This window comes from Fistularia commersonii, chromosome 15, assembly GCF_037954325.1.
Source record: "Fistularia commersonii isolate RoL2024-O1a breed Wild chromosome 15, RoL_Fcom_v1.0, whole genome shotgun sequence".
Taxonomy (NCBI): Eukaryota; Metazoa; Chordata; class Actinopteri; order Syngnathiformes; family Fistulariidae; genus Fistularia; species Fistularia commersonii.
The window spans coordinates 12,020,001-12,040,068 of NC_141298.1; the positions used below are offsets into that span (position 1 = coordinate 12,020,001).

Genomic DNA, 20,068 nt, shown 5'->3' on the forward strand with positions numbered 1-20,068 from the left:
GCAGCTGTAGAAGCCTCCGTCGGAGCGCCGCACGCCGCTGATGGTCAGGCTGCCCGTCTGGGACACCGAAAGGCGGCTGGACGGCTGAGGGGGCTGAGACGAAAACAACAGGCTCTGCGACGGGAAACGCAGCCGGGCGTTAGGAGCGTGCACATATAACGCAGCAATAACTCTGTTATAACCCTGTCGTAACCCTGTAATAACTGTAATAACCAATAAATCCGGTATAACCCCACAATCACTGCATCATAGCCCTGTAATATCTGTTATAACCCTGCAATAACTTTGAATAACTCAGCTATAACGCTGTAATAACACCCTAGTAACGCTGTAATAACTCTAATAACTCTGTGAAAACCCTGTTGTAATTCTGTAATAACCCTGTAATAACTGTAGTAACTAATAACTGGTATAACCCCACAATAACTCTGTCAAAGCCCTGTAATAACTGTTATTATCCTGCTATAACTCTGTAATAACACTGTAATATCTCAGGTATAACGCTGCCCCCACAATGTAATAACTGCTATAACCCTGTAATAACATTTTTATATCCCTGGTATAACTCTGCCATAACACTGTAATAACCCTGCGATAATGTTGTAATAACACCCTATTAACTCTGTAATAACTCTAATAACTCTGTAATAAAAGTGTAATAACTATTATAACCCTGCAATTACGGTCAATTTTTCCCAAACTGTTGTCCATTCTTATCCTGGATGTTGTTGTTCTCTCTGCTGTCTATTTATTTGTGGATGTCTTTTGGTGCCATCTAATTGTCTCCGTATTCATATTTATAGCCATATTTATTGATACGATAACAGTTACACTGCAGTGACAAAATACTTTACCTGATGGGGATCAATAAAGTTTACCTTAGGTTAATAATGCTGCTATAACTATAACTATAATCCTGTCGAAATCTTCTTGTCGTAGCAACTGGGCTTGAATTTCTTCAAAAAAATGAATTTCCCCGAGAACCCGAATTTTTTTTTTTCCCTTCGACAAGAAGATTCACACAAGAATTTGCCATGAATGAATAAATTAACTAATGAAAAAAAATCAATGTACGATGACCCATGAGTAATAATGGAGTAATAAATGAAAATACAACAAGTATTCATGACTGAATACTAACCGGCTAGTGGACGGGTAGTAACTGAGTCATGAACAAGTCATCAAAAAGTAATCGCTGTGTAACAAATGAGTCATAAATGGGTAATCACTGAGTAATAAATAATTTGAATGTGTAATAAATGAATAATGAACAAGTCATGAAAGAGTAATAAAGGAGTATAGAAACAGTAACTACTGAGTAGTAACCGGGTCGTGAACAGGTAGTGACTGAGTTGCTAACAAGTCATAAGATAGTAATAGCTGAGTAACAAAAGAGTAATGAGAAGGGTAATAAACCAGAAATAACTGAGTAATATATGCGTAAAGAACAAGTAACGGGTGAGTAATAAACAAGTCATGACTAAATACTAACCGAGTTGTGAACAGGTAGAAACTGAGTCATGAACAAGTCATTGAGATATACAATGGATGAGTAACAAACGCGTCATTAATGTGTAATAAACACGTAATAACAGAGTAATAAAGGAGTAATACACGAGTATTGAAGCCGTCATGACTGAATACTAACTGGGTAGTGGACGGGTAGTAACGGAGTCATGAACAAGTCATAAAATAGTAATAGCGGAGTAACAAACGCGTCATGAATGTGTAATAAACAAGTAATAACAAGTAATAATGTAGTAATAACCGAGTATTGAGGCCGACCCAGTCGCATCCGGGAAGTAACTGAGCTACGAACAAATATCCGAGTAACAACCGAATACTGACGGGTGAGCATTAAACGGGTACTAGCTGTGGTGTCGGAGTAACCAAGGTAAGCCCAGACCTCGCTGCCTTCCCTCTGCCAGAAGATGGCGGGCGGCGGGTTCCCCGTGGCCTCACAGCGGAAGGTCACCGTCCGGCCGGCGGGCGCCGCCTGGTTCATGGGGCGCACGGCGAACGCTGGCGGCACTGGAGGAGCAGAGGAAGGGGTTCAGAGCGTGGAGAAGAAGAAGAAGAAGCAGGAAGGACATCAACATGAAGGTTTACCTTCTTCACCCCGGAGGTCCCGATGGACCGCCGGGACCAAGACCTCCACGCTGGACCCTTACCTGCCCATTGGTCCATCAACAACAAGCACGTGTGTGTGAACCACTTACTTTGCATCACACACACACACACCTACTCATTCATTCATCCAAGACGAAAGGGGTGGAGCTTCACCCGCGCCCTTGTCGATAAATTTGGAGTCTCCAAAAACGATGGAGAACCTGGACAGAACCCGGAATGGATGATTGAAATGAATGAATGAATGAATGAATGAATGATTTTTTTTTTTTTTTTTGGGGAGATGTTGCGAGGTCTTTCCCGGCGGCCCGTGAAGGTCGGGAGTTTTCTCCAAGGCTCGGAGATGAACGAGTGAACGTCGGTCCTCATGGAGGATGAGAGGAGGTGACAACTTACCCGAGTCCACTGGAAGACAGAGAGACAGAGGACAGGGACGGGGTGGAGATGGAGGTGAGACAGGTGGCCAATCAGAAGACAGCTACGCCCCCAGGGGGCGGGGCTTGCTGCTAGCAGCTTTGTTTTGCTAGCCAGCAAAAAGAAAGAGAGTTAGCAGGAATATATAGATATATATAATAATATAATAAATCAAAGGTCCCCATAGAGGTTGCGGCGAAGAGATGGAAACATCTGGAGAGTCCATCCTCCTGGAGAAGAAGGATGAACCCAGCAGATGTTCCCGTGCGCGTCTGATACCAAAAGCTCCAATCTTACGGCAGAAAACCAACAAACACGGGGATCTTATTTTGTTTTCCGAGCGGCCGGCTTCCCGTCGGTTCCCCCCGGAGCTGCACACCCACAGCCGGCGCGCTAAACCGCCCCGGCCATCTTTCATCACCCGCCGGGTGTTTCTAACGTTCCGCCGCTCCTGATCCCCCACCGGGGAAACACCGGGTTATAATTGGACGGAAAACCAACCGACCCTCGCTTTAATTAAGTCCCCACTGTCCTCGGGGTCGGTGGAGTGTGTGTGTGTGTGTGTGTGTGTGTGTGTGTGTGCGTGCGGGCCTGTGTGTGTGTGTGGTATGAAAAGCGAACTAGCTTCCCAATTTTGGAACAGGAAAAGGATCCCTGTTCCAGACGTGAAGCGTCCAATTCACAAAGAATGAATGAGTGAATGAATGAATGAATGAATGAATGAATGAATGGGTGAGTGAGTGTGTGAGTGAAGGAATGACTGAAAATTAAGGAGGGGAGTGAATGAATGAATGAATGAATTAATGGAGTGATTGAATGAATGAGTGAGTGAATGAATGAAAAAAAGAATGTAGTGATTAAATTAATGAATGAATGAATGAGTGAATGTGTGTGTGAGTGAATGAATGAATGAATGAGTAGGTGAGTGAATGAGTAAATGATTGAATGAATTACTGAATGAGTGAATGAATGAATAAGTGGGTGCATGAATGAAAAAATGAATGTAGTGATTAAATGAATGAATGAATGAATAAATGACTAAGAGTGTGAGTGAATGAATGAATTAATAAATAAGTAAAGGAGTGAATGAGTGAGTGAGTGAATGAATGAATAAGTGAGTGGATGAATGAATGAATTAATGAATAAATTATGTGATTAAATGAATGAGTGAATGAATGAACAAATAAATGACTGAGTGATTGAATGAATGAATGAATGAACAGATAAACCTTAAGGAACCTCAAAATAAAAGTCGACAATATGAAACGTTACTTTAAATTTAGCCAAAGGCTAATTCTACTGGAAACACCTTAACTGTTTCAAACATTGGTCCGAGCAGGATGTGCTCGCATACACACACACACACACACACACACACACACGCACACACACACACACACACGCACACACACACGTCCCACACACTCCCAATTAATCTAAATTTGTTTTGGACAAAACGCATGGCCGTAAATTCCGCAGAGCCAAGCCGCATGCATGTGTTCTGGGTGTGTGTGTGTGTGTGTGTGTGTGTGTGTGTGCGTGCGTGCACATGCGCCCACACTGACCGTGGACGGTGAGCGTGGCCGACGCCTCCGTCCTCCCCACCATGTTCTCCAGCACGCAGGTGTAGGAGCCCTCGTCGGACGGCGCCACCTGGTGGACGAGCAGCGTGTGGTCGTCCAGGACCTCCGACCTGCGGACACGCCGGAAACACTTCCTGTCAGCGTCGCACGCCAAAGCAAAACCCCGAGACGTGTTTTCAAACATTGATTGAAATAAAAATTTAATTTAATTTTTCATTTCCTTCCTTTCAGGAAATATTAAGTCTCAGCGTTTGCTTTTACATTGGACTCCAGCTTTGTTTTTCACAACCTTTAATAATAATTCATAATCTTTGACAAGGTACACTAAATATTAAAAATATGAAAAAATGAATCAATTTTTATATTGTTGATTTTTAATTTATACTATTTTCTTTTATTTATTTCATATATTTATTCTGATTTTTATTGAGTTGAGTCTTCAAATTGTCTCATTGCAAGGGGTGGTTCTTCACATCCACTTTTTTTTATTTTAAAGCGAGACAATAAAGAGGTTTTCGTGAATCGGTTGTCGGCCGCGGAACTTTTTATATTTGGTGACCGAGCCATGAACCAGGACCTAAGCTTTTTACATCATTTTACAACCAAACGGGATGGAGAACTTTTTACAACCTCAGAATGCGATGTGGAGCAAGAGCAGAACTTTTTACAAGAGTGAGACGTGAAGCATAAGCGGAACTTTTTCCAGCCAAAGAGTAATATGTGGAACATGGGAAGAACTTTTTTTTTCCAGTTTAGGAGTGAGACTTGGAAAATGAGGGTAACTTTTTACCACATTGGAGTGAGAAGTGAAATGGGAGTGGAACTTTTTTTCAGTGTGACTGGGATGCAAAGAATAACTGGCACTTTTTAGAGCCTATGGTGAGCTGGGAAACACAAGTGGAACTTTTTACTTTGTAGGAATCAGATACAAAACAAGAGCAAAACTTTTTACAGCGTAGGGGTGAGACTTGAAATAAGAGCAGCACTTTTTAGAACATGGGGGTGTGACGGCAGTGGAACGTTTTACAACATAGGAGTGAAAAGTGATACAGAAGTGCAACTTTTTACATGAAGACTAAGCGGAGCTTTTTTTAAGATGTGAATCACAAGAAGAACTTTTTGTAGCGTAGGAACAAGATATGAAACAAGATCAGAACTTTTTGTATTATCTCATCTTATCTTTTTCAACATAGGAATGAAAAGTGTAACAGGAGTTGATCTTTTTACGGCATCGGAGTGGAACTTTTAACAACATAGGAGTGGAACTTTTTACATTATAGGAATTCAAAATGATACGGGGGTGGAATTTTTGTGAACATAGAAGTGAAAGGTGAAACAGTTGAACTTTTTACAACATAAGAATGAAAAGTGAAACAGGAGTTGAACCTTTTACGACATCGGAGTGAAACGGGAGTGGAACTTTTTAATAAAATAGGAGTGAAAAGTGATACGGAATTGGAACTTTTTTCAACCTAGGAGTGAAAAGTGATACGGGAGTGGGATGTTTTAAAACATAGGATGGAACAGTGATACAGGAGTGGAACTTTTTACAGTGTGACTGGGACATGAAGACTGAGTGGAACTTTTTACAGCATAAGGTGCAGGGTGAGTGGAACTTCTTACGGTGCAGGAATGACATATGAAACAAGAGCAGAACGTATCTTATTTTATCTTGTCTTTGTACAACAAAAGAGTAAGACGTGAAACGGGAGTGGAACTTTTGACAGCGTGAATATGAGATAGAAAGCATGGATGGAACTTTTTAGATGGAGAATGAGTGGAACTTTTTACAGCGTACGGGGAGCTGTGAAACACAAGCGGAACAAGATACAAAACAACAGCAGAACTTTTTACAACACAGGAATGAGATGTTGAACCCAAGCGGAACTTTTTAATGTGGGGGGTGAGACGTGAAACACGAGAGGAACTATTTTTTGCGGCGCAGGAGTGAGACGCCTCACCGGCCCCTGGGCAGCTCGGAGTCGTCCTTCCTCCAGCGAACCGTGGGAACCGGGTCTCCACGGGCCGAGCAGAGGAACTCCACCTTCTCCTCGGCCAGGACAACCACGCTGCTCGGACGCTTGGTGAAGGTCGGACGCTCTGGAGGCACACACACACACACACACACACACACACACTACTTAGGAACCTCCAACATATGTTTTGGTTACGTTAATGTTTGAGTGTGTGTGTGTGTGGATGGATGTCACACACACACTGAGAGTGCAGCTACCCAGCACGGTGAGCTCTGCGGTCTCGCTCTCCCGCTCGCCCACCATGTTGGTCCCCACGCAGATGTACTTCCCAGCGTCGCTCTTCCTCGTGTTGGTGATCATCAGCTTCCCGCCGCGGATCTGAGGCGGAGGAGAAGGAGAAGAGTGGAGGAAGAGGAGGTAAAACAAAACGGTCGAGTTTAATTTCAATCGAAAACCGTCGTCACTGGGTCAGGGGGGCGGAGCCAATCAGGGCTGTCACTCAAATGGAAGGAGGCGGGGCTTAGCCTGCACACCTGTCAATCATCCAACCCTCTCATCCAACCGCCTCATCCCTTCACACGAAGGCTTCCTGTAACTGAACAGGTCAGAGATTTTTGGAGTGTGTGTGTGTGTGTGTGTGTGTGTGTGTGTGTGTATGTGTGTGTGTGTGTGTGCTGCCATCTGTATGCAGGGGCTGCTTGGCCCTTGCTGCAGAAGGTCACCCGTCATCAAGTTACATAATTCATAACTGCCTTGGAAACACACAACTGGGAACAAAGTTCCTTTGTAGACACACACACACCTCTCTTTTACTTTCACTGTACGTGCGCACGCACACACACACACACACACACACACACACACACACACAACGTGCTGCTTCCTTTTCCTTTCAACAGGGAATCCATCACGCCCCCTGCTGGGCCTCCAACCATCGCTGCTGCAGCTTCTCATCATTATACACACACACACACACACACACACACACACACATACGCCATGCTGGTTTCCATCCTTTCATCTGATTTCCATCACGCCCCCTACTGGGCTTGGTACAGTAGCTCCTGCTCCTTCATTGTGCGCACACAAACACACACACACACACACACACACACACACACAGCTCTGATGAATTCATAGATTCACAGAACGTGTGTTGGGGGGCTCAGAGGTCAGAGGTCGAGGTTGCCCGCGGCTTTATGGACAGTGTGTGTGTGTGTGTGTGTGTGTGTGTGTGAGAGAGACGGAAAAAATGGTGTCAAAATTTGGGAAGAATTTGAAAAAATGACAGAGGATGTGAAGGACAACAAATGTAGGAGGAGGTCAAAGATGGAGGAGGAGATGGGACAAAGGGAGGTGGAGCTCGGTGTTCCCTGTCCCTCCGATCCAGAAGATTAATGTTCTGCTCCATCACAGGCCTCCAGAGAGAGACACCACACACACACACGCACACACATACACACACACGTGTGTGTGCGAACCAAAGAGTCCACCATGTGAAACCTCCTCCCACCAGGTGTTGGAACCGGTCTTACGGTGATCCTCTGGTCCCGTCCGTCCAGCGTGGAACCGTCCTTCCTCCAGGAGATGGTGGGCTCCGGGTGTCCTCGGGGGGGCTGGCACTCCAGGACCGCCGGTTCTCCCACTGCCGCCATGACGTCCACCGGGTTCTGCCTGAAGTCGTCACGTAGAACTGGACAGATAAGAAAGGGAATTCGGTGAACGTCCAGAACTGACCGACTGCAATCATCTGCAGAGAGGTAAGGAGGGTCCGAAAAGGCCTCTCTGAAACCAGACTGGCCGAGGAAGGAGAACTTAAGGTGGAGCGAGGAAGGTACGATTTCTTCTGGAAAGCTGAACCTGGTGATGAGCTATGGATAGACACTGCTATGAACTCCCTGTGGACATCAGTGAACACCTTGATGCTTGCTAGCTACGCAACGTAAGAGGCGAAGGAGGCCGTCTAGGATGGACCTGGACAAAATTCTATCCAACAGCCCCACAGAAGACAAGGTAGTCCTTCTTGGGAACTTCAGTGCCAGAGTTGGAAGCAACCAGCGCCAAGGAGTGGTATGCTCGGAAAAGAGCATACCACTTTTTACGGTGTAGGAGCATGTAGGAGCATACAACTCCGATGGGATATTTACGTTGACAAAATGATTGTCTGAAAGTCCCAAACCTCATGGATGCAACCCTCGCTCCAAAACCCGGCATTTCATTGGCCACGTAGTCGCCCCGTTCTAAAGACCGCAGTTACGTGCTGAGCACAAGAGCAATGACCGGCGCAGCTCTTTGCGTCGGCCCGACAGAACTACAGTATACCCTTGTTTTTCGCGGGGGTTACCTTCCAAAAAGAACCCGTGATAGGCAAAATCCGTGAAGTAGAAACCTTTGGGTTTTTTTTTTACAATTATTATACAATTAAACACTCTATTAAACATTGGTGCTGTCGTCCTTATGTTTTTTTCTTCCTTCTTTATGGAACGAACGGAAGATTCATTAATTCCGTAATGCCGACCTACAGCCGCATAGCTTTTACCTTCCCTTAGCATGTCCAGAAGTTCAACTTTATCTGCAATAGATAGCATCTTCCGCTGCCTTTTGGGCCCAACATTATGGATTTTAGAGAAACTCGAAATTGCAAGAGAATTTGCACGTACGTAATGTAAATTCGGCAAGCTGTTTTACGTACGTGTACATATTAAACCGCAACGTTATTGACGCACAGGTAGAGAAGAAGCGGAGTGACTTTTTAGCCAATCAGAATGCAGAACACAATGCGCCATGCAAATCCGTGAAGTAGCGAAACCGTGAAAAGTAAACCGCGTTATAGCGAGGGATCGCTGTATATTCAAATGACATTTGAAAGCGCAGAGATACATTCTCGTCCATTCTCGTTCATAGAATGACACATTAATTCAACGCCGAGCGGTTTCTGTGACAGCAACTACAAGGCTAAAAAAGCAGCTGGACCCAAAGCGAGGGCAGCCGTCCAATCACAGGCCAGGATACTCAGAAGCGAACGGTGGACCGAGGCGGCCCTGGAGATTCTTGCCGGACCAAGAGTGACTGCCAATGGTGAGGAGGACTCCGAGGCACACACACAACAGTCTACACACACACACACACACACACACACACACACACACACACACACACACACAAAGAAACACATCACGTATACACACACACACAACCCTGTACACAACTCTTTACAAACATACTCATTCACACATGTAAACAAATGTATACACAACTGTTTACACATGTATACACACAGACACACCCATATTCACAGATACCCATATTCACACACACACTCATATACACACATAAGCCCTCACACAGGTACATTGTATACAAACACACACATGTATAACCACATTGTATACACAACTGTTTACCCCCGTATACACACACACACACACACACACTCATAAAACTACACATACATGCATGCGTATAAATGCTTACTGTTTACACGCAGACACACACACACATAAAGCTACACATATGTATACGCAACAGTTAACATGCGTAAATACAACATGTGTACATACACATAGACTCATAAACACAAATCTATACACGCTGACTGTTATACACACACTCATATAGACACACTTTACATGTGAATACACACACACACAAATATAAACACACACATACATAAATCTACACAGACATAAACGCAACCGCTTACACACACACACACACACACACACACACACACACACATACACACACACACACGGATAAAACCATCCAGGTCCTTCATGTTCTGGGGTCTCCCCTGTTGCCGGGGGTGACGCCAACTAACCCCCCTCCCCCCCAACTCACCATGGCGTGGAACCCGCCTGCACATGGAGGGGATCCCGCATGCTCGTGTCACCCGACCGCCAGCGGAACGCTCCCACTTCCTGTCGGGGGGGCCGGGAATGCCTTCCATCATGTGACAGCAGCAGAGGTCGGAGTGTGTGCGTGTGTCAGTAGCAGCTGTTTCCCATCAGCACTCTCCCGACCAATGACATCCCAGCATGGGTGTGTGTGTGTGTGTGTGTGTGTGTGTGTGTGTGGAGGCTCCCGCAGAGCCACGTGGGACCAGAAGACCTGTAATCTGAAGGTCATCCTAATTTGTAACCCCCTCCCCCCCCGATATCTGGGATCCTCCTCACACACACACACACACACACACACACACACACTCGCTTGGTGCCATGTTCCTCCCGGGGTGAACGAGTTGCTTCCATCTGGGATCCATTAACTCCTCTTCCTCGCCGCTTCCTGCAGATTTGCTCCTCCAACCCAGTTGTTCTGCCCCCCCCGACCCCCCGGCTTGTTTGGATTCTGCCCCCCCATCACCCCCATCCACCCCCCAAACATCTAACTAAAGACCGCGAGCTCCTCAGCTTCTCCTCTGTGACTTGCGTCTTTTTTTCTATTTTTTCCAAATGAATGCATGAAACATTAATTTATTGCCGATTAACTTCTTTTTTTTTTTTTTTTTTGGCATATTTTTACAAGCCCCCCCCCCCCCCGCCTGCCCCCGTCCTCCCCCATCTGCTCCGCCGCACAGATACGAGAATTATTTTCTTCATAATGTTAGGAAATTAAAAAAATGTTAAATTTGTGCAAATTATTTTAATATTTTATTGTTTTTTTTGGGGGGGTGCGCTACGGAGGCGAAACAAGAAATAATCCCACTCAGGCAGGCATTTCTTTTTAATTCTATTTGTAATAGTTTTGTAATTACCCTGAACTTTTTTGGGTAATTAGTTATTCTTATTTTCATAAGAATAAAAATAAAAACAATAAGTCATTTTAAAAAAAATGAAAAAATAACAGTCATTGTTATGATATTGAAATTTTAATTTCACTTATATCATTTCATTTATTTCATTGTCACTTTCATTTACTGTTTATATTTAAAAAAATGTTTTAATTTGCATGAGCACATTTGTTTTCATTTCACATTTGTCTTTATGATATTATATTTTTATTTTTCATGTTTTCAGCCATTTCCAATCCATTTCAAAATCATTTGATTTTTTTTATCCAAATTTCATGAATAATTTTCTTAAAAACTTTAAGGTACATTTTGTTTTCTTCCTCTTTTGTTTTCTGTTTATTCCAAAACAGTTTCAAACTAAAGTGAAGGGTAATAATTTTTAAATTTTCTTTCAAGTTTCTGTTTGATAATTTTTTTTTTGTTATTTTCATTTTTATTTTATATTCAAAATCATTTTATATTTATTTTTACTTGCATGAGCACTTTTATGTCATTTCACATTTATTTTTATGAAATTCTATTTTTATTTTTCATGTTTTCAGCCATTTCAAAATCATTTAAAATTAATTTTAGTGGGGTTTTTTCAATCCAAATGTTATGAATAATTTTCTTGAAAACTTTTAGGTAGGTTTTTTTTTTTTTTTTCTTCTTCTTTTGTTTTTTGTTTATTCAAAACAATTTCAAACTAAAGTGAAGTTGACAGGAAGTCAAATATTCAGACTTCCTGCCGAGGTCCTCCTGCTCCAGAACCTTCTGACAGATTAGCGTCCGGCATCTGACGGGATTATGGAGAACGGGAGGTGCGTTAATCTCAGGATCTCTATGGTAACGGAGACGCTGACGGACAGGTAGCGGATCAGCGGCGCCGCGGCTAGCGGAAAGGCTATGGAGGGGTTAACGGAGCTGTCAATCAAAGTGAAGCCGGGTCGAGATGCTGAAGGATGAAGGGATGAAGAGGAGGAGAAGAAGGAGGAGAAGATGAAGTCTACCAGAAGATCTCTGTTCCTCTCAGCTACTGAACTAAACTTTCCTCGGATGTTTCATGTCACGTCATCGCTAGTCAGTCTTGGAGTATTTTCAGGATTTTTTTCCGAAATTTGATGCAAATTTTTGGTCAAATTCTCCATTTTAGTTTTTTTGGGAGAATTTATCGAAAATTTTCCAGTTATTTCGTGCTGAATTTGAGACATTGGATCAATTCCCTTTTTCTTTTTTGACATATTTTTCTATTTGATTTTAAGCAAAGCTCCAACAATATTTAACTTTTTAAAGTTTCTCTTTTATCATTCAATTGGAGATTTTAATGTCATTGTTTACATTTTTTTGCACATTATTATGACATTTTTCAATAATTTCTCTGCGCCTTTCTTCATGAAAAAATGTAATTTTTTTGTAACTATTTGACCTTAGTACTGTGTACTTTTAGTATTATTTTTTTGAAAATACATATCCACTTTATTTAGGAGAAGAAAAAATATTGTAGTATTATTATACATGTTATTTACAGGAATTTTGGGCTAATATACTCCTTGGATATTTTTGTTTTCAAATTTTTTATTCTTTTTTTTTTTCTTTTATTCTTAATGCCTTCAATATAACTTCTGGCTCTTCAACTGTATTTTCAATTTTGTTTATAGGAAATTAAGAGTTACATTTTATCCTACATTTGAATCCACACTTATTTCTGATATTTGAAAAAAAAGTGGACTTTTTGGGAATTCTTGGAAATTGTGGGAATTTTTAAAAAGTTTTACACATGATTTTTCAGAAAAAAATACTAAATACTTCTTGCGATTCCCAGAGACTTTATATGAATCCTTGTATTTCTTTTCTCCTGAAGTTCCTCAGAATTTTTTTTTCAGAAAATTCCCAAAAATCCAATTTGTTTTTCCTGGTCAATTTTAATTTTTCCTCCATTTCCTTTTCCAGGTGATTTCTAACAACTTCCGACACCAGAGAAGACAAAGAGGCGCCCCAAGGCAGGATTTCAGAAGAGGCAGGCACGTGTGTGTGTTTGCACAGATGTGTGTGTGTTTGCGCAGATGTGCATGTGTGTGTGTGTGTGTGTGTGTGTGTGTGTGTGAGCAAGATGGAGATTTATGGGAAGAAGAAACCGACAAACAAAGAGACAAAGAGCGAGAATTAGAATGTGGAAATCATGCAGTGTCTCTCTCTCTCACACACACACAAACACACACACACACACAGGACAGTCGTTTTTTTATTTTTATTTTTGAATATTATTCAGTTCCTCTAAAAATGTTGGAAGACTCCATTTCTTCTTTCTTTTTTTTTTTCCTTTTTCTCACTTCCTTCTGCTTTTCAAAGTAAAAGCGTGGGGGGGGTAATCCAAAAGAAAGAAAGAAAGAAAGAAAGAAAGAAAGAAAGAAAGAAAGAAAGAAAGAAGAACTCGGGACTACAGAGAGGACGGATTATTATTAGGACTTGTAAAATGTGCTGATGGGCCCCAATGCTGCAGGAGGAGGAAGGGGGATGAAGAAGGGGGGATGAAGGGGGGAAAGAAGGGGGAAAGAAGGGGGAGAGGATGGGGGATGAAGGGGGAGGACGGGGGGAAGATGGAGGGTAGAAGGGGGGAGAAGGAGAGAGGACGAGGGGAAGGAAAGGGGGAGGATGATGGGGTGATAACGGGAGCGGAAAGGGGGATGAAGGGGAGGAAAGAGGGGTGGAGGGAGAAAGATGGGGGGATGAAGGCGGAGGAGGGCGCGCTTTAGGCCCTCCGGACTTTTTAATTGGCTGCAAACCACCTGTCCGTCAACCCCTCCCGACACACACCCAAGCCCCGCCCCCCCACACCATGAGACACTCTGTTGCCATGACGACAAAAAAAAAAAACGACGAATCCTCCCGATTGATTCTGGCGAGAAGAAGAAGAAGAGGAGGAGACCTTCGAGGGTGGGATAGGTAGTCTAAGGATTTTAAATTCAAATATTTTCTCTGAAATTTGGAGACATTTTTTTTTTAAACCTTTTTATGAAAAAAAATTCTGAAATTCGGCCAAATTCGGGAAAAATGTACTGTGTAAAATTGTAAAATGTAAAATTGTGTGAAGGAGGTTCTTCAGGTTGATTCTCCATGTTTTCCAAGTTCTCTACTCGGGTTCTCCATGTTTTCTAGCTCAATTCTCCAAGTTCTCCGGTTTGGATCTCCAGGTCGGTTCTCCACTTTTTCCCAGGTTCCTCAGTTGGGTTCTCCTGCTTCTCCAGGTTGGTTCTCCATCTTTTCCAAGTTCTCTACTTCGGTTCTCCAGGTTTACTCGGTCGTTTCTCCAGGTCAGTTCTTCATGATCTCCACTTTCTCCCAGGCTGGTCAGTTCAGTTCTCCAGGTTCTCCAAGTTGATTCTCCATGTTTTCCGAGTTCTCTACTTTGGTTCTCCCATGTTTTCTAGCTCAATTCTCCAGGTTCTCCGGTTTGGATCTCCAGGTTTTTATTTTCTTAGATTTGCCTGGTGTGTGAAGCTCCCCTCCCAGCGGGCCTGAGATCTTCTCCCCTGTGGAACAAACTCATATCCCCCTGTAACCAGACACTGGAGGTCCTCCCCCTTCCCTTTCCATCCCGACTCCCTTGATCTTCCTCCGAATCCCTCCATCTTCTCCCAGACCCCCCCCACCATTGAACGCAAACCCGGAGCGGATCCTCCTCGCACTCGGAGGATCGTCTTTTTTTTTTTTCGACGTCCTCCAAAAACCTCCATCTTGCCCCCTCCTCCTCCTCCTCCTCCATCATGGATTCCTTGTCAGCAGAATGCCGGAGGAAACCGCAGGCTGCGGCTTCACGTCGGCCTCCACGTCTCTGAGCAGCTGGAAAAAAGGGGAGGAGGAGGAGGAGGAGGCTGGGAGCAGAAGAACCGTGTGGACGGAGCTGACAAAGGTCCAACCCGCAGCAAATAATATTTATAATACGATATTTTATTCTCTTTTTTTTTTTTTTATTTGTTCACTATTTTTTTCTTGAATTCACTGAAATGTTGAAAATTTTTGTTATTTTCGTCCGGTTTATTTTTCAAATGACTTTCGTTTTGATAGGTTCTGTTTACTTTGAACAGGAGACCTTTTTCACTTGAAATAAGATTTTTATTATTAATTGACTCATTAGTAATAAATTAATGTATTCTTTTTTTTTTCCTATGTAGTTGTCCCTAATTTTGTGAAGGTTTCCATGGATGGATGGATTCTCCTCTCCTCCTCAGATACTTCACCAGACGGGATTACAGATTACAGATTACAAATAAGATGTTGGAGGTTGAGTTCAAGTTTCAGTAGAAAATGTAGAGGACAACATGATACCACATCCTGGTGTGAGGGAATCCATGGGTACCATTCATTCATTCATTCATTCATTAACTCAGTCATTGGCTCATTCATTCATACACTCATTGATTGATTGATTGATTGATTCATTCATTCATTCATTCATTCACTCATTCATTCATTGATTTATTAACTCATTCATTGGCTCATTCATTTATACACTCATTGATTGATTCATTCATTCATTCATTCATTCAATCATTCACTCATTCATTCATTCATTAACTCATTCATTGATTTATTACCTCATTCATTCACTCATTCATTGGCTCATTTATTCATACACTCATTCATCGATTCATTCACTTATTCATTCACTCACCCACTCACTTATTCATTCATTCATTCATTCATTTATTTATCTATCAACTCATTCATTGGCTCGTTCATTCATACACTCTTTCACTCATCCATTCATTCATTCATTCATTCACTCATTCATTCATTCATTCATTGGCTCATTCATTCATTCATTCACTCACTCATTCATTGGCTCATTTACTCACTCATTCATTCATTCATTCACTCATTCATGGGCTCATTCATTCATACACTCATTCATTGATTTATTCACTTATTCTTTCATTCACTCATTCATTCATTCACTTGCTCACTCACTAATTCATTCATTAACTCATTCATTGATTTATTCACCCACTCACTCATTCATTCACTCATTCATTGCTCATTCTTTCATCCATTCATTCACTCACTCATTCATTGGATCATTCATTCATTGATTCATTCATCATTTGCTCATTCATTCATTCACTCATTCACCCCTCTTCCTCATTCATTAGCTCACTCACTCACTCATTCATTCATTCACTAACATTAAAACTCCCACCCAACCATTCACTCTCACTCATTCATCCACACACTCATTCACTCATTAGTTCATTCATTCATTCAGTCATTTCTTCACTCGCTCATTTATTTATTCATCCATTAACTCATGCATTCACTCACCCAACCATTTTTTCACACAGACTCATTCACTCATCTGTTCATTCACTCACTCATTCACTCTCTCACTCCTTTCACTCACTCAACCTTTCACTCTTTCACTCTCACTCATTCAATCATCCACACACTCATTCATTCTCTCACCAGATAGAACTATTTCTATAGATCACATCTTTCTGCTCGATAGAACGACATTAGATGTGCTGTGAGAGGTGACCTACATCAGGACACTGCATCGCTCACACACACACACACACACACACACACACACACACACACACACACACGCTCCACAGGTGAGCCCTGGCAGTGACAGATGAACCTGCTTTCCAGTTCTTTATTTATCTGCTGTTCAGAGACCGGAACACATGACCCCCCCCCCCCCACACACACACACACACACACACACACACACCACCAAAATCAAACCCTCCCATAAATCTCTATCCAGTTAACTCGGCGCCGACACGCCGGCGCGTTCCTCCGGCTGAGCATGGCGGCGGACTAATACGGCGTGCTGCGGACGCAGTCATGTGACCCACCCACACTCCCACCCAGATGCGCTAATGATGTTAGCATGCGGAGAAGGGGAATACCGAAGAGAGCAATAAGGGTCAGAGGTCGCGCTTTTTGGCCACGGATCCATCCGGCACGCCGCGGAAATTCCAGAGAAGAAGTCGCACGGCAGCTGGCGTTCTGATGCGTCATATTCTGGGATGGACGCCGACGGACAAGAAGACGCTTAAGAGGCTTCATGCACACATTTTCGCGCTAATTGCTAAACTGAAAAACAATCATGTTAAAACCCATAAATGAGAAGCTCCACATGGTTTCCCCACAACTGAAACAAAATGTAATATTAACTAACTATAAGAGCACATGAATATAAACTCAGGTTCTCATATCTAATAATGGTGCTCAAGTGGGCCTTTGTGCTTATTACACTGCTATTACATGGTAATAGCAGTGTAATAAGGCATATTATTACATTATAATAACACTCCTTAGAAGCACATTCATTAGGATGATATTTTTCTTGCTTCCTGTTACTTTTCTTTCCATCACGTCCCTCTGACACTCCCAGCTAACCTCCCCCCCACTTCCACCCCTGCCTGGGTTTCATCCTGTTACCTGTCAAGGCGGCGGCGTGTCGCCGGAAGCGGCGAGCTGGATTTAATTAGAGCAGCAGACGCGCCTACGAGCGGCCCGCCGCCTCGACATCGCCCCCGGCGGCGTGCATGAGTGCACGGCTGAGATTGGCGGGGAGGAAGGGAGGGGTGAAGGTTTAGGAATTGAGATCAGGCGGCGAAGCTGCAAACACACACGGGTATTTCTATATATTCATTTATACTTTAAATCATTGACGGCGGATCAGCCAACAAACACACCATTTCTGGTGGAGACTGGAGACGCACACGCACACACACGCACACACACACACACACACACACGAACACACACACACATGCAGGCACAGAGCACTAATTTGAGGTGTGTGTTTTTAATGAGCAGGAAGAAGCTTTTGAGGGAAAAAAATGAAAAGAAAATAAGAAAATCACAACAGCGTCAAGTTCAAGAGAGATTCTAGATGCACTATAACTATAACTATAATAAAACTATAATAAAAATAATAATAATAATAATAACAGTATGGTAATACATGGTAGTAGTAACAGTAATAATAACAATAATAACAATAATAATAACAGTGTGGTAATAATATGGTAATAGAAACATTAATAATACTATATAATGATATAAATAATAATATAATGCTGATGATGATAACAGCATGGCAATAATATGATAATAGTAGTAATATATTACATTATTATTATTATTATTACCAATAATAATAACAATAGATAATGATCATATTAACAGTATGGCAATAACATAGTAGTAGTAGCAACTAGTAGTAGCATTAGCCGTAGCTGTAGTGGTAGAAGTTGCACTGGTAGCAAACTGAATGAGTGAATCGGTGAATGAGTGTATGTGTGTGTGTGTGTGTGTGTGTGTGTGTGTGTGTGTGTGTGTGTGTGAGTGAACAGGTGAATGTGCGCCACTGAGAGTGTTAGCATGAGCAAACTAAGATTATCCTCTTGGCAGCAGGTAACACACTGGTTGCTAGGATGTTTAGCGAACAAAGCTGTGAGGGAAAATGAGCGAAGCTATCATGTACACACACACACACACACTCACACACACAAACACACACACACACACACACACACACACACACACACACATTCCCCATCCACCCCCTACAGCCCTGCAGCAGTATCCACTCCAGCACACAACCACCAGAGATATCTGCCTTCTCAGCATGCAGGGGAGCTCCTCACACACACACACTCACACACACACACACACACAGACCTTGGGTGTGAGCTAATCAATGGCAGCAGAGCAACGCAGGGATACACACCCAAACCCAGGTTTAACCAAACAGCCATGGGGCGGGGGGGCAGGAGGAGGAGGAGGTCACCCCAACCCTCTCCTGCAAGGTGTGGTAGATGTTCTCCTGGACTCTTTGATCTCTCCTGATCCATTTGATCCTGTTTTTCTCCTTCACTTTGATCTTTTTCCTTTTCCCTCTGCAGGATTCAAAGCCTTTTCCCACATTTTTGTGTGTGAAATGATTTGAATTTGGGTGAAAAACCCCCAAAAAAAGAAAAAAAAAACAAAGAGAGAGATGGAGAGAGAGAGGAAGAAAAGCTGTTTTTGGTTCTTAAATTCTCTCCTCTTCAGCTTTTTTCTCTGATTTTCACACACACACACACACACACACACACACACACACACACAATGTTGGAGTGACAGCAAACCCGGCGACACACTCGTCTGTCGAAAAACTTCAACATGACGCTGACAGGACATCCAGGTGTGTGACGGCTATTAGCGCAGAAACATCTCCCATCCTGTCAACATGTGTGTGTATGTGTGTGTGTGTGTGTGTGTGTGTGTGTGTGTGTGTGTGTGTTCACGTTGTCAATCACACCTCTACTAATCAGCAGTTGCTTTCACACCGGTGTGTGTCCATGCGTGGGACGGGGTGTGTTTTCCGTCACCCTTGACGACACGGTGACCTTTATATATATATATTTTTTTTTGGGGGGGGGGGGGGGGTCACATGACCTGAGCCGGTGGGCGGGGCTTGGAAAACCCCACCTGTCAATCACGGCGGCTGAAACACGGCTCGTTTGTCGTTGATTTCCAGGACGGACAGGAAGTCGGCGTCCGGGAGGGAAAGGGTTTAAAAAAAAAAAAAAAAAAAAAAAAAGGCATTTCCTGCGAGATAAAAAAAAAACGTGCACGTACATGCGCTCGACAGGCGTGGCGTGGAATACATGCATGAAGAGATGGTGTCTCTCCTTCTGGGAGGAGGAGAAGGAGGGTAAGCCGGTGTTCATCTCCATCTCCAGAGAACCTGGAGAACTCCTCCACGTTGGAACGGATAATTGATTTCATGCACGAAGAAGAAAAAGAGAAACGCTCTGTTTGGATTCTGCAGTGTCAACATGACGGGGGGATGAGATGAAAAGACGAAGGGGGTTCGGAGCTTCGCCTTGAAGTGGAAATTCATGGCAGCCAATCAGAGCGCTCCCGGATGATTGGCGGCGCCTGGACGTTTCGCTCGGCTGGAACGGTCGCCGAGGGATCCGCGGGCGGCGCCTTTTAAGACGGCAAATTAAAACAGCAATTAGCCAATGGGGGTGTGGGAGGAGTTGGGAGGGGGCGGAGCTTATTCGGCGTCCCTTTAGAGGCCGCCGCGGATTTATGATGTGTAACAGCAACTGCTGACTTCAGGGGGAATTTCTAATGATGAAATGGAATTTCTGATTTTAAGGTGGAAGTTCGAGTATTAAGCTGGAACTTCAGAT

The 20,068-nt window shown here is 43.2% G+C and overlaps 1 protein-coding gene across 1 annotated transcript in view; it reads right to left on the reverse strand.

Moving 5' to 3' along the window:
• LOC147226530 (roundabout homolog 1-like) overlaps nt 1–20,068 on the reverse strand; it is a 49,570-nt gene that overhangs the window by 11,198 nt on the left and 18,304 nt on the right. Inside the window, exons 3-8 of the mRNA XM_086160239.1 lie at nt 7,636–7,793; nt 6,358–6,478; nt 6,086–6,224; nt 4,107–4,234; nt 1,907–2,031; nt 1–114 (exon numbers count right to left, since the gene is read on the reverse strand). The exon at nt 1–114 is cut by the window's left edge and continues 58 nt beyond it. Of these exons, the coding sequence (XP_086016365.1) occupies nt 1–114; nt 1,907–2,031; nt 4,107–4,234; nt 6,086–6,224; nt 6,358–6,478; nt 7,636–7,793 (785 nt within the window). The remainder of the gene's footprint in view (nt 115–1,906; nt 2,032–4,106; nt 4,235–6,085; nt 6,225–6,357; nt 6,479–7,635; nt 7,794–20,068) is intronic.